General features: G+C 44.0%; 1 protein-coding gene across 1 annotated transcript in view; it reads left to right on the plus strand.

Annotated features, from left to right (window-relative positions):
• The window catches only part of LOC133207442 (RING finger and SPRY domain-containing protein 1-like), a 55,400-nt gene that overhangs the window by 18,814 nt on the left and 21,458 nt on the right, over positions 1–15,128 (plus strand). The window contains exons 6-8 of the mRNA XM_061344356.1: positions 2,090–2,148; positions 2,498–2,564; positions 3,239–3,370. Coding sequence (XP_061200340.1) covers positions 2,090–2,148; positions 2,498–2,564; positions 3,239–3,370 — 258 coding nt within the window. The remainder of the gene's footprint in view (positions 1–2,089; positions 2,149–2,497; positions 2,565–3,238; positions 3,371–15,128) is intronic.

Consider the following 15,128-nt stretch of genomic DNA (forward strand, 5'->3'; position numbering starts at 1 on the left):
TTTCTGGAATAACCTTATAGACATTTGGGCCAAAGAGCATGGCGTTGAGTGGGTATATCACATCCCCTACCATGCACCAGCCTCTGGGAAAATCGAAAAGTACAATGGGCTGTTAAAAGCTACACTGAGAGCAATGGGTGGGGGAACTTTCAAGCATTGGGATACACACTTACCAAAGGCCACCTGGTTGGTCAACACCAGAGGATGTGCCAACAGGGCTGGCCCAGCCCAATCAGAACTTTTACATATTGTAGAGTGGGACAAAGTTCCTGTGGTGCATATGAAGAATTTGCTGGGGAAGACAGTCTGGGTTATTCCTGCTTCAAGTAAATGCAAACCCACTCGTGGGATTGCTTTTGCTCAGGGACCTGGATATACTTGGTGGGTAATGCAGGAAGATGGGGAAGTCCAATCTATACCTCAAGGGGATTTAATTTTAGGGGAAAACAGCCAATGAACTTAATTGTATGCTGTTGCCTGCTGTGTAATACTTTAATAGCCCATCAACCAGATGTCTTCAGGTCACCAGCGACTGGCCCTGACTTCCCTTCAACCATCATCCCAACAGAGAATGAACTTTGATAGAACCAGACGAGTTCTGCAGTAAGGGAACCATCAGCATCAGCAGGCAACGATCCAGTACTGCACACAGCCTCTCTTGCTCTGAAAGACTGTTGCAAGAGATGGAGCCTGACATCATGGTCCTGATGGATTGAGCAGCTTTATAAGGACTGGTTCATGCACTAAGATAGGAGTGCGCTGAGATAAGAGTGATGGTATATTGAAAATGTGGGATTTGAGCATGACGTGACTGGTATGGAATAAGGGGTGGATAATGTCCTGGGTTTAGTAGTAGCAGTCATTTTTCTTTTTCTTGGTAGCTGCTGCAGTGCTGTGTTTTGACTTTCGGGCTGGGAACAGAGCTGATAACAGTGATATTTTGGTTTGGCCAAGGACTTTGTAAGCCTCATGCTCTGCCGGGGAGGAGGGGAAGCCAGGAGGAAGCAGAGACAGGACACCTGACCCAAACTGACCAAAGAGGTATTCCATACCACAGCATGTCATGCCCAGGATCTAACTGGGAGTTACCCAGAAGGACATGGGGGTCTTCTGGGTTGGACTTGTTTTTTGGCGGGTGATATCGTATTCGTGTCCCTTCTTATTTTCTCTTATCATTGTTGGCGTTGGTGGTAGTGGTGGTGATTTGTGTTGTACATTGGTTGCTAGACTGTTCTTATCTCATCCCGTAGGAGTTGCCTTCTTTCAGTTCTCCTCTCCATTCTTCCAGGAGCGGGGAAGCAGGGAGCTCCTGGGGGGGGTGACGCAGGCCTCGACTGCTTCCAGCCCAGCACCACTCACTGGAAGTGCGTGCACAAGCTGGCTGGCTGGGTTTAAACCACGACAGTTTGCAATTTGCCAGTAACTGTGTAATTATTAAATGTGTACCAAATATTTGAGTGGGAACAACAATAATTGTTCTACATACATTGGGACCTGGACCTGCTCAAGCCAGTCCAGAGGAGGACACAAGGATGCTCTGAGGGCTGGAGCAGCTCTGCTCTGGAGAAGCTGTGAGAGCTGGGCTTGTTCAGCCTGGAGAAGAGAAGGCTTCAGGGAGGTTTTAAAGCAGCTTCCAGCTTAGGTACTACTTTAGGGGCTACAAGAAACCTGGAAGAGGGGCTTTGGACAAGGGCCTTGTAGGGACAGGATAAGGGGGAGTGGCTTTAACCTGACAGAGGGGAGATTGAAATGAGTTCTTGGGCAGAAGTTCTTCCCTGTTAGGGTGCTGAGGCACTAGCACAAGTTACCCAGAGAAGCTGTGACTGCCCCATCCCTGGCAGTGTTCAAGGCCAGGTTGGACAGGGAGCAACCTGGTCTAGTGGAAGGTGTCCCTGCCCATGGCAGGGGGTTGAAACTGGATGAGCTGTAAGGTCCCGTCAGCCGCAAATGATTCAAGGATTCTACATTTTAGTTCTGCTTTGCTGAGAAGTTCTTGTTCTTTAGTTTTTGTCTTGTGTTTATAAGATCTGTGCAATGATGAGTATATGGTAGTTCCCATGGATGTGTTTAATTTTTAATGTCCATGTAGGTCCTGCGAGCGTAGGCTTACTCAGCCCAGGCATATTGGAATATTTACTTTACAGCCTGGTAAGTGTCTTCCATCTTTTTGTATGTATCTATATGTAGCAATTAAAATGCATTTTCTTTGTTATTATTGTGAAAAGTTATTGTCATATTTGGTAAATACTGGTAATATCTTTTACATAAAGTTGAGATTCCAGAGAGTCTCTAGTATCTCCATCCTTGGAGATAATTAGAAGTCACTAGGACAAGGCACTGAGCAGCCTGATCTCAAACCAGCTTTCCACAGGAGGCTGAACTAGAGGAGCCGTGGAGTTCCCCTTCAACCTTAAGCATTCTGTGGCAGACTAACAGCTTCTCCTACCCATCTGTGCTGGGTATTTATTAAATAACTTTTCTTCCTACCCATGTTTAGAACTTCCAGTCCCATCCGACAGTGATGCTTTTTGCACTAATAGCACTGGAGAAGTTTGCACAAACAAGTAAGTATTAGCCTGATACTGCTCTTAACAGCCATACTATGCTTCTACTGTAAGTTAGGAGCATGAGAGGCTGGGTTGGTGTAAACATGAATATGGAAGAGAAATGTTTGTCCACTTAGGCAAGAAATATTTATTGCTTTATTGACATCCCTCTACCCGTGCAAACTCTTGAGATATTTGCTGAAACTCAGTGCAGTCGTTCCCAGTTGGAAATTGCTGTAGAAAGACTCATGCCATGAGGCCTTTGTCACTGAAATAAATCTATTACAGGTAGAGAACAGCTATGATTGGGTATTTGCAAGCAGGAAAAAATACTTATTTCTTTAACAACACCCCACCCACAAACAATTAAGGGATTTGTGGAAACTCAGTCCTTCTCAGCTTCAAAATTGCTGCATAAAGACTTATGACATAAGACCTTTGTTATTTGAAAGGAAATAAATCTCTGTTAGAGAGATGGAGAACAGCTGTGATATAATAGTGTCTTGATGAAGCTCTGTGCTGAGGACTGGTATATTGGAGTGTGAAGTTAATGCACATCTGTTTGGGGAAAGAAGTTTATGCTGTTTGTAATCGGTTTAAGGGGGCGTTCTACTGCATTTGTAGAATGTTACTATTTTTAACTGAATTTGGTACTAGTTTATAGCATTTATTCTTTTTTGCTGTCATTGCAGGTGAAAATAAACTGGCAGTTTCTCAATCATGCATTAGCGACCAACTGATCCTGCTTGAGAAATGGACAGATAATCCAGACTATTTAAAACGTCAGGTTGGGTTCTGTGCCCAGTGGAGTTTAGACAATCTGTGTAGGTATAAGAAAGCGATGGATTCAGTATATAAACTGGGGAGAGTCATCCAGAAGGCCCAGATTGCTGCTCGGGTCAGGCTGGGTATCAGTGGGTGGGTGGTGAGCAATTGTATTTTCCATCACTTGTGTTTATTGTTTTCTTTTCTTATTCCCCTTTTAGTTTTATGTTCTCTTCTCTTGTCATTTCCCTTATCATTATTATTATTGGTGGTAGTAGTAGTGGTTTTGTATTATACTTTAGTTACTGGACTGTTCTTACCTCAACCTGTGGGATTTATATTCTTTAGATTCTCCTACCCATCCCTCCCAGAGCAGGAGAGGGAAGAATGGGGGAGAGTGAGCAAGAGACTGCTTAAACCACAACAGTTCTTTCTGGTGCCCAACGTGGGGCACAAAGGGTTGAAATAACGACAGGTCTGACCAGAGTCTGTCTAATTGTATTTCTGATAAACAATCATTGTTTTGGATTAACAGTTACTTATCACAATGTTGATGTATTTGCTCTCAGAGTAGTTGAGCTTGGTCTTAGAGTTTCAGCATTTCATACCTTACTTGCAGCCAACATTTGCTGTTTTAGTATTTATTGGGTTTGGGTCCTGGGCTACAGTTCTTGTTTTGTTGTACTTGATGGTAATGACTTGTAATACAATAGACTCATTGATCATGAAACTGGTCTGCCATGCGTTCTCCATGTGGCTGTCCTGTCTATATTTTGGGAGGCATTTAATGGGAATTGTTATCAATTACACATCATTTTCTTCCACCTTGGAGGGTCAACCTATGAAGGAGACATCCCCTCACACCTTCTGCTACCCCACCAGGCTATTTACAGTAGCATTTGAAAAATGTAAAGGCTTTACCAATATTGAAGCCAGCCTGTTGCTTTTGCTGGGAATCAGCATGTTGCTGCACATGCTGCATGTGTTTTTACCCATGGCCATACCATGTTGAGAATGCCCTATTTCGTCTGATCTTCAAAGTTCAGCAGGGTCGGGCTTGGGTCTTGTCTAAAGTTAAGTGACTATCAAAGAATACCACCATGACATCTTCCCTGCTGCTGGACAGTCATGAGTGGCAGGTTGTGTGGGAACATATGGGCAAGCACTTAAGCCATTTTGCCCCTCCAGTGCTTTGGAACATCACTCCTGAACAAATACAGAATCCAGAAAAAATATCAGAAAAATTAGGAAATGGGTGCTGTTGTCCTAGCAATATCAGAGAGGAACAAATCATATCAATGTGCTGGGGCTTGGCCTACTCCTACAAAGCCGTGTTCAACACTATCCAGTACCTTCATGGGGAAGAAGACGTCTCTGGATCTGGTGGCAAAACAACACACAATGCAGTTGCTCCATCCCAAGCAACAAGCACAGCAGCTACTCCAACTGACCACAGACACTACAGCTACTCCAACCACAGTGATAGAAACTGCAGCTGAACCAAAGGGCCAATCCATGCCAATAGCAGTTGCCCTTATAAGCAAGGCGAAAAGCAAAAGAGAGCCGCAAAAAGCAACTTGTACACTGAAGGAAGATGAAAACCCAATGCATGAACTAGAGGGGACAACATGTGAACAAGGGGAATTACTACAGAAATCGGAGGAAGAGGTAACTTCTTAATCCCAGACCTTGACCGAGCTGTGGAATGAGGGAAAACAGCACATTGTCACCTGGTTGCTCTGATGCTGGGACAATGGGGTCACAAACTAGAAGGTAGGGAAGCCAAGCAGCTGGGATCACTTACCAGGGAAGGGGGAATTGACTAAGTGATTGCAAAAGAGAAACAGTCCCTCAGCCTTTGGAGGAGGCTCTTGGCAGCTGTGAAGGAAAGGTTTCCCTACAAGGATAATGTTATGTGTTGCTCAGCTAAGTGAACCACACTAGAGAGAGGCCTCTGGTACCTGAGGGAATTAGCCGTTCTAGAGATTATCATAAATCACATACTGGGAATGCACCCGTACATCCAGATGAAGTCGAATGTACATGACCCATGTGGCAGAAACTTAAAGGAACGTGCCATCATCATATGCCCACTCACTGGCATTAATGACCTGAAGTGAGGCAGGACCATCAACAGTGGATGAAGTGAGTTTGCAATTCCGAGAGTTTGAAGACAGTCTTACCCCTCCTGTCATTTCAACTGTAGAAAAGCTCCTGACCTAGGAGTTCGAACAGTTGAGAGATGATGTGTCCAACTCCCAACATGTGCCAACCCATTCCTCAGCTATTAACAGAAGGTCACCCTATTGCCCAAGAGGGAAGATATAGGAGGTACGTGCCACAGGCCACCCAATGGTTTTACCTGTGGGATCATAGAGAAGATGTGAGAAAGTGGGATGGAAAACCTACCTCAGTTCTGGATGAATGGGTGTGAGAATTGAGGAGGAAAACAACAGTCGAGGATGATCCTCACAAGAAAGTTGCTGCTCCAGTATTCGGTGAGCATCTTCCCAGATGGAGTGGAAGAACTGATTTTCACTCCAGCTCCTGTGAGAAGGACTACTAATCCCTTTCTACAAGATGTAAGTGGAGAATCTTATGATCACTATTAGAGGGGCCCTGCCTTCAGCCCGGTGGCGGAGAGGGACAGTTGGTTTACTGGACTGTGTGTATCAGATGGACTGGCTCATCAGTCCCACAGGAGTATAAGGCTCTAGTAGATAACAGTGCACAGTGTACCCTGATGCCATCAAGCTGTCAAGGGGTGGAACACATTTGTTGTCTGGAGTTACAGGAGGACTTCAAGAGTTTCCCGTAATGAAGGCTGAAATCAGCCGGCCTGGGAAGGAGTGGCAAAAGCACCCCATTGTGACTGCTTCAGAGGTTCCATGCATCCTTGGCATAGACTACCTCAGGAGAGGGTACTTCAAAGACCCCAAAAAAAGTACCAATGGGTTTTAGTACAGCTGCCTTGGAGATGGAGGAAATTAGCAACTGTCCACCTTGCTTGGTCTCTCAGACAGAGAGTTGTGGGGTTGCTGAAGTCAAAGAACAGCAAGTGCCAGTCATGACCACAACAGTGCACCAGCAGCAATATCACACCAACCAAGACTCCCTGATTCCCATCCATGAGCTGATCCATAGACTGGAGAGCCAAGGAACGATCAGCAGTACCCACTCACCCTTTAATAGCCCCATATTATTCGTGGAATTCAGGATCTTGTGTGGTAGGGCCAGTAGAATAGCAAGTAGAATTGCAACCCTGGACTTTAGCAGGGCAAACTTTGGCCTCTTCAAGCAATTGCTAGGGGAAATTCCATGGGCTAGGCTGCTTGAAGGTAAAGGGGCCCAAGATAGTTGGTTGACGTTCAAGGACTGCTTTTTCCGAGCTCAAGATCAGAGCATCCTGACATGTAGGAAGTCAAGGAAGAGGGTCAGGAGACCTGCGTGGCTAAATAGGGAATTGCTGGGTATGCTGAAGTGGAAGAGAAGAGTTTACAGGTCATGGAAGGAAGGGCTGGCCACTTGGGAAGAATATAAGGCTGCTGCTAGAGGATGTAGGAAAGCTGCTAGGATGACTAAGGCCTCCTTGGAATTAAAGCTGGCGAGAGGGGTCAAGGACAGCAGAAAGAGCTTTTTCAAATACATGGCAGATAAAACTAACACCAGAGGCAATGTAGGCCCGCTGATGAACGGGACGGGTGCCCTGGTGACAGAAGATACAGAGATGGCAGAGTTACTTAATGCCTTCTTTGTCTCTGTCTACTCTGCCGGAGGCAGTCCTGAAGAGCCCTGTACCGCTGAGACCTCAGATGAAGATAGGTCAACGGAGCGGTTTGCCTTAGTCGATGAGGAATGTGTTAAAGACCACTTGAGCAATCTGGACATCCATAAATCCATGGGTCCAGATGGGATGCACCCGTGGGTGCTGAGGGAACTGGCAGAGGTCATTGCTAGACCGCTCTCCATCATCTTTACCAAGTCTTGGGAAACGGGAGAGGTGCCTGAGGACTGGAGGAAAGCAAATGTCACTCCCATCTTCAAAAAGGGCAAGAAGGAGGACCCGGGTAACTATAGACCAGTCAGCCTCACCTCCATTCCTGGGAAAGTGATGGAACACCTTATCCTTGGTGCCATCTTAAGGCATATCAAGGATAAGAGGGTTATGAGGGGCAGTCAACATGGCTTCACCAAGGGGAAGTCATGGTTGACCAATCTCGTAGCCTTTTATGAGGAAATAACACGGTGGATGGATGATGGCAGAGCGGTGGATGTGGTCTACCTTGACTTCAGCAAAGCGTTTGACACGGTCTCCCACAGCATCCTCGCAGCTAAATTGAGGAAGTGTGGTCTGGATGATTGGGTAGTGAGGTGGACTGTGAACTGGCTGAAGGAGAGAAGCCAGAGAGTTGTAGTCTATGGGGCGGAGTCTAGTTGGAGGCCTGTATCTAGTGGAGTGCCTCAAGGGTTGGTACTGGGACCAGTATTATTTAATATATTCATCAGTGATTTAGATGAGGGAATTGAGTGTACTATCAGCAAGTTTGCTGATGACACTAAGCTGGGAGGGGTGGCCGACACGCCAGAAGGCTGTGCTGCCATTCAGTGAGACCTGGACAGGCTGGAGAGTTGGGCAGGGAGTAACTTGATGAAATATAACAAGGGAAAGTGTAGAGTCCTGCATCTGGGCAGGAACAACCCCAGGTTCCAGTATAGATTGGGGAACGACCTGTTAGAGAGCAGTGTAGGGGAGAGGGACCTGGGGGTCCTAGTGGACGACAGGGTGACCATGAGCCGACACTGTGCCCTTGTGGCCAAGAAGGCCAATGGCATCCTGGGGTGTATTAGAAGGGGGGTGGTTAGTAGGTCGAGAGAGGTCCTCCTTCCCCTCTACTCTGCCCTGGTGAGACCTCATCTGGAATATTGTGTCCAGTTCTGGGCCCCTCAGTTTAAGAAGGACAGGGACCTGCTGGAGAGAGTCCAGCGCAGGGCAACTAAGATGATTAAGGGAGTGGAGCATCTCCCTTATGAGGAAAGACTGAGGGAGCTGGGTCTCTATAGTTTGGAGAAGAGGAGATTGAGGGGTGACCTTATTAGTGTATATAAATATATAAAGGGGGAGTGTCACGAGGATGGAGCCAGGCTCTTCTCAGTGGCAAACAATGATAGGACAAGGGGCAATGGGTACAAACTGGAACACAAGAGGTTCCACTTAAACTTGAGAAGAAACTTCTTCTCAGTGAGGGTGACAGAACACTGGAACAGGCTGCCCAGGGAGGTTGTGGAGTCTCCTTCTCTGGAGACATTCAAAACCCGCCTGGACACGTTCCTGTGTAACCTTATCTAGGTGTTCCTGCTCCGGCAGGGGGATTGGACTAGATGATCTTTTGAGGTCCCTTCCAATCTCTAACATATTGTGATACTGTGATACTGTGATATGGCCAGTGCGGAAGTCTAACAGCGAGTGAAGACTAACAGTAACTACTGTGGCATGAATGAAGTCACACCACCATTGAGTGCTGCCGTACCGGACATGCTAGAACTTTAATATGAACTGGAGTCAAAGTCAGCCAAGTGGGATGCAACAATGGATATTGAAAACGCATTTTTCTCATTTCCTTTGGCAGCAGAGTGCAGGCCACAGTTTGCTTTTACTTGGAGGGGCATCCAGTACACTTGGAATTGACTGCCCCAAGGGTGGAAACTCATCTGCCATGGAGTGATCCAGACTGCACTGGAACAGGGTCAAGCTCCAGAACACCTGCAATGCATTCATGAAATTATCATGGGGGGCAATACAGCAAAAGAAGTTTTTTGAGAAAGGGAGGAAGATCCAAATCCTGCTGAAAGCCAGTTTTGAAATGAAATGGAGCAAGGTCAAGGCACCTGCACAGGAGAATCAATCTTGGGGAATAAAATGGCACAATGGAAGTCACCAGATCAAAAAGATCACAGCAATGTTGTGATCACAAGTTAACAGCTGTGTCTCCTGAGACAAGGGGGCAGAGAATCACAAAATGGAATATATAAAAACCTTTAGAATCAGCTTTAAGTAATATTAAGTTTGATGGCTTTGTAACAGTAGCTATGGAAAATTATTGAGGACACAGGGATAAGGAGTATCTGGGAACCTCATGTTTTCAGGATGGGCTACAGTTAAACTAACTGATAAATTGGAGGACAGGAGGATTATGATGTCTCTGATGCTAACGAAGCAATTAAACTGGTATGAGCATCTACTGCGCGTGCTTCAAAGGCTGCCAGAAGTGATGAAGACTGTTGGAAGAAGTAAACGACCCTCAGAGACCACCACCACAATTCTGTATGCATATGGGGAACTTACTGGAAAATTATGTAATCCATATGTAGCCTCATGAATATGTATGTAAGCCCAGGGACTATAAAAGGACAGCTTGTGTGGCAATTGGGGACACATGTTAGGAGGAGCTATCCTGTTGTTTGGGTCCTGCAAGACGCAGGGGGTGTCTTGTGGAAATGGTTTTGGATCTTGTTGGTATTTGATTTATTTTGTGGCTTATTACATTAAGGATTTTGATCTTGTGATTTTGGTATTAGTGACAGACTGTTATAAGTAAACAGAGGGCATCTTGTGGTTTGGGTCCTACAAGATGCAGGGGGTGTCTTGAGGAAATGGTTTTAGGTCCTGTGTGCTATTCACAGCCCATAAGGGATTTGATTCAGTGATGCTGTCAGCGTGGGTCCCTGAATAGGTTAGTCAAATCACCCTCCGATACAGTGGGCTGTCCAGTATGGTTCCCACAGTGGGACGCAGACAGGCTGGTGGGACACAAGGTTCTTGTTCTTCTTGGGACACTGACAGGCTGGTCAACTATAAAGGGTTCAAGGAAACCCCCCTACTAATTTTACAATATGGTCTGAGACATAAGGGTTTGGAAGTATTGCTTTTTTATTTTACTGGTATTCATCTTAATTTGTGGCTTGTTATAGTAATGATTTTGGTCTTGTGATTTTGGTACTGGTGACAGGATGTTATAACTTTGTTATTAACTGTTGTTTGGTTGGTTGAATTTATGTCTCTGTCTTTCTCCCAAGCGTTTTAACTGTGTGGAGTATGTCTGGGGGATCCCATTTGTGTGTGTGTGAATGTGAGATTGATAATGGAAAATCAGCAGAGTGAAGAGATCTTGAAAAAGAATCCTTTTGGGTGCATTTTGGCACACTGGAAAGAACTTGGAGGGTCTCCTGGGGGCTCGGTAAATAAGAAAATATTGGTAAAATATTGTAACCAATGATGGCCTTTGTATACTTTGGAAGATCAGGGAAAATGGCCTAAAAATGGAACTCTGAACTATAATACATTGTTACAATTAATGTTGTTTTAAGGGGGCAAGGAAAATGCAATGTATGCAGATATGTTTTTCACTTTAAGAAATCACATGGAGTGACAGACTGAATGCAAAATTAATATAGCTCCGCCAGATCCCTTAATTTTGGCTTTGGAAAAGGACAGGGAAAAACTGAAAGTTAAGCTGGAGATGCTCAGCCTGTGATATTGGGGAAAGATGTTTAAAGTTAAAAAACAGTAATCAGGAAGATAGGTTGGAAAATCATGTACCACAGGTACCTCCAAGAGAAGCACCCTCTGCATCTGTCCTATCTGATATTGATAAGGAGGAAGAGATTTCTGTCACTGGCAACAAGCGGCACATTCACATTCAGAGTTAAGAAGGGGTTAAACCAGAAGTGCTGTTGCAGAGGCAGGCATCTGCAGCCCTGCAGAGCAGGGGGAGCCGCTGTGAGGAAGAAAAAAAAAAGGGAAAACCAAGGGGGAAAGGAGGGGAGCTCGAGCAGCTCCTGTGTTTGAGCGTGGGAGGAGGGATGTTGGGTGGAGGTGGGGGAGTGGGCTCCTCTTCTGTGGGACCGGATCGGTGTGCGTGCTATGGGGAGTTTGGATGCTGGAAGTGAGACTGCCCTGGGGGAGGGGGGCAGTGCCATGGAGTGGCTCTGGTGACTGAACTGGAACTAAACTGACGGGGACCTGGGGAATCTACCCTAGCAGATCCACTGGTTACATTAAAACTAGGGACTAGAGGAAATAAAGTGGAATTTTAGTGGATACAGGAGCAACTTATTTGGTGTTAAATCAGAGAGAAAAGAATTCGTTACAGATGTGGGAGCTACTGGCCACCAAGAAAAAGAGAAAAAAAAAAAAAAAAGAGAGGCATTCTTTCTGAAACCTTTAAAGTACAAATTGGGAAAACAAATAGGAATGCATAAATTTTTATGCATGCCAAATTCTCTAAAATCTTTATTAGGGCGAGAAGCAACATTTAAAGAAGGCAAAATGGAATTTAGAGTTAAAAACAATCAATTAATTGCAGTTTTGAGTTTATCTTTAATTCAACAGAAAAGCAAAGAGGACCTCCCTGAAATAGAAGAAATCCTTAATCAGGTATATGTGGGAGTATGGGCATCTGAAGTTCCAGGTAAGGCGAAAAATGCTTTGCCTGTTAAAGTGGAAATAAAAAGGGGGGCCTGCCCAATTAGAATAAAACAGTATCCCTTAAAATTAGAAGATCAAAGGGAATTAAAAAGTATCATTGATAAATTTTAAAATATAGATTATTAATTGAATGTGAATTGGAATATAATAATCCTATCTGGACAGTAAAGAAATATGATGGGGAAAGTTGCAGATTGGTTCATGGTCTCAGGGCAATCAACAAAATTGCAGAGGATATTCGTCCAGTAGTAGCTAATTTGTATGACTTATTGACTAAATTGAATAATAATCAGAAATGGTTTGCCATCCTGGATTTAAAGGACACTTTCTTTTGCTTACCATTGGCCAAAGAAAGCCAAAATTATTTGCTTTTGAATGGGAAAATCCTGACACAGGAAGGGAAACTCAATTAACTTGGACAGTATTACCTAAAGGGTTTAAAAACAGTCCAGCAATTTTTGGAAATCAGCTAGCATGAGAACTAGAATCATGGAAGCCACCTGCTCAGACGATGGACTCTGTTACAATATGTGGATGACCTGTTAATTGCTACAGAAACAAAGGAAGAATGTATCCAGTGGACAATGGAATTATTAAATTTTCTGGGACTGAATGGTTATCGGGTATCCAAACAAGGCCCAACTAATCCGAACCTGAGTTTCCTACCTAGGATATGAAATAACAGGAGGACAGAGAGAACTTGGAACTGCTAGAAAAGAAGCCATTTGCCAGACTCCACGACCGTCGACCATCAAGGAGCTCCGGACATTCCTGGGAATGACAGGATGGTGCAGACTTTGGATCCATGATTATGGTGTTCTGGTAAGACCACTATATGAACTGTTGAAGGGAAACCCTCCCTCTTTGAACTGGACTGATAAAGCAGAGGAGGCTTTTAGAAATTTAAAGACAGAGTTAATGAGAGCTCCAGCTCTGTGACTCCTGGATGTGACTAAACCATTTTGGCTATATTCGCATGAAAAACAAGGAATAGCTTTGGGGGTCCTTGCTCAGAAACTAGGACCCTACAGAAGGGCAGTGGCATATTTTTCAAAACAGCTGGATGAAGTGAGCAAAGGGTGGCCCAGATGCCTAAGGGCAGCAGTCGTCATGAATATTGAAGAGGCTCGCAAATTCACCTTGGGACAAAAGATTACTGTACTAGTGTCCCATGTGGTATCAGCAGTCCTGGAACAGAAAGGAGCCCACTGGTTATCTCCTTCACATTTTTTTAAAATACAAGGCCACCACTGTAGAACAAGATGATAGAGAAATTATAGTCACTAACATTGTGAATCCAGCATCATTTTTGCAGGAACAATCAACAGAACCACTAACACACAACTGCTTGACCACCACAGAGACTGTATATTCGAGCCGACCAGACTTGAAAGAAAACCCTCTGGAAGATGCTGATTCTTGGTTTACTGATGGTAGTAGCTTCATGAGAAATGGTAAACGAAAGGCAGGATATGCCATTACCACCACTTCACAGGTAATAGAAGCTAAACCTTTACCTGGGAACACCTCTGCACAGAAGGCAGAAATAATAGCATTAACGAGAGCCCTGGAACTGGCTAAAGATAAAAGGATAAATATTTAGACTGATTCTAAATATTTATTTGGTGTGGTCCATGCACATGGTGCTATCTGAAAAGAATGTGCACTTTTGAACACACAAGGGAAACAGATGCTACAGAAACATGCTACAGAAATTCTACAATTACTGGAAGCTGTTTAGCTACCTGAAGAAGTAGCTATTATGTACTGTAAAGGACATCAGCAAGGTGACTCTGATCAGGAAATTGGAAATAATTTTGCCGATTTTGAAGCCAAATGAGCAGCTGAACAATTTCAAATCATGCCCTTAATTCCTGATGGCAAACTAACAATTGAAAAATCTAAACCTAGATATTCAAAAGAGGATAGAAAATTGAGGATCTAAAAGGACAGGAAAATAAAGAGCGTTGGGTTCAGATACCTGATGGGAAATTGTAATCCCCTATAACCAGCTCTAAAAGCTAGTTCAGGAAAAACATAATAAAACTCATTGGGGTAGCAACTCTTTGCATAAATATTTAGACAAACAAGTTGCTGGAAGGAATCTATACACCACAGTTCAATTAGTGACAAAACAATGTCAGCTATGTCTTAAGAATAATCCTAAGACTGAAACTAGAAATCAAACTGGGACCACTGGTAGAGGAAGTTATCCGGACAGCAGTGGCAAATAGATTTTTCTGAATTACCAAGAAAAGGGGGTTGTCGATATTTCTTGGTGTTAACGGATACTTTTTCAGGCTGGCCAGAAGCATTCCCTTGTAGGATAAATAACACAAAACAAGTGATTAAAATATTATTTAACAAGATAATAAGCTCGTTTTAGGGGAACAAAGGCAATTTCTTCCAACCAAGGCTCGCACTTTAGTGAGAAACTGTTACAAGAAACTAGCAAAAAATTAGAAATTGATTGGCAACTACATGTTCCATACAGGCCTCAGGCCAGTGGGCAAGTAGAAATGATGGTTCATCTGATCAAACAACAGATGAGTAAAATATGTCAGGAAATGAATTTATATTGGTACCAAGGTTTAGCGCTGGCTCTATTAAGAATTCGAACTAGACCTCAGTCGAAAGAATTGGTTAGCCCATTTGAAATTTTGTATGGAAGACCATATCAGTCCCAGTTTAAAGGAGAAAGTCTTCAGGAAGAGGGAGAAGGCTACCTCTGACAGTTTCTGATCAATCTGGGAAAACTATTGGAGGAGATAAATAAGAGAGTAGTAGTGACAAGAGCAAGAGGATGGATTATCTGATTCACCCTTTTAGAGCTGGAGACTGGGTTTATGTTAAGAATTTTTCAGGAGATCCTCTACAGGAGAAGTGGAGCGGACCGTACCAGATATTATTGACCACCTTTACAGCAGTGAAGATAAAGGAACAACCTGCTTGGATACATTATTCAAGAATTAAGAAAGTACCAGAGCCAGAGAAGACATGGTGGATCAGTACCTTTGCATATGAAATTGCATCGGTCATAATTTGGACTCATGATAAGTGGCTCACAAGCTTGGGACCAGAACTTACACCTGAAATTAGTGCAGAATGTTACTAATGTTTTAATCATAGTGACTGTTGGGTGTGCGCACAGTTGCCTAAATCAGGAAGAAGCCTGGATCTCCCATTAACTGGAGTTCCAATTCCTAACAGTGTCTCATGGACAAATTTGTGGGTGAACACTAGCAATATGTATTCGAAGGAAAGGTTAACATTTTGAATAGTTAATCCTAATATAGTACTAATTATTACACCTGTGCACAAAGATGTATTAC

This window comes from Neopsephotus bourkii, unplaced genomic scaffold (genome assembly GCF_033783945.1).
Source record: "Neopsephotus bourkii isolate Nb327-2 ecotype Australia unplaced genomic scaffold, CSIRO-AGI_Nbou_v1 NB_211, whole genome shotgun sequence".
Lineage (NCBI taxonomy): Eukaryota > Metazoa > Chordata > Aves > Psittaciformes > Psittacidae > Neopsephotus > Neopsephotus bourkii.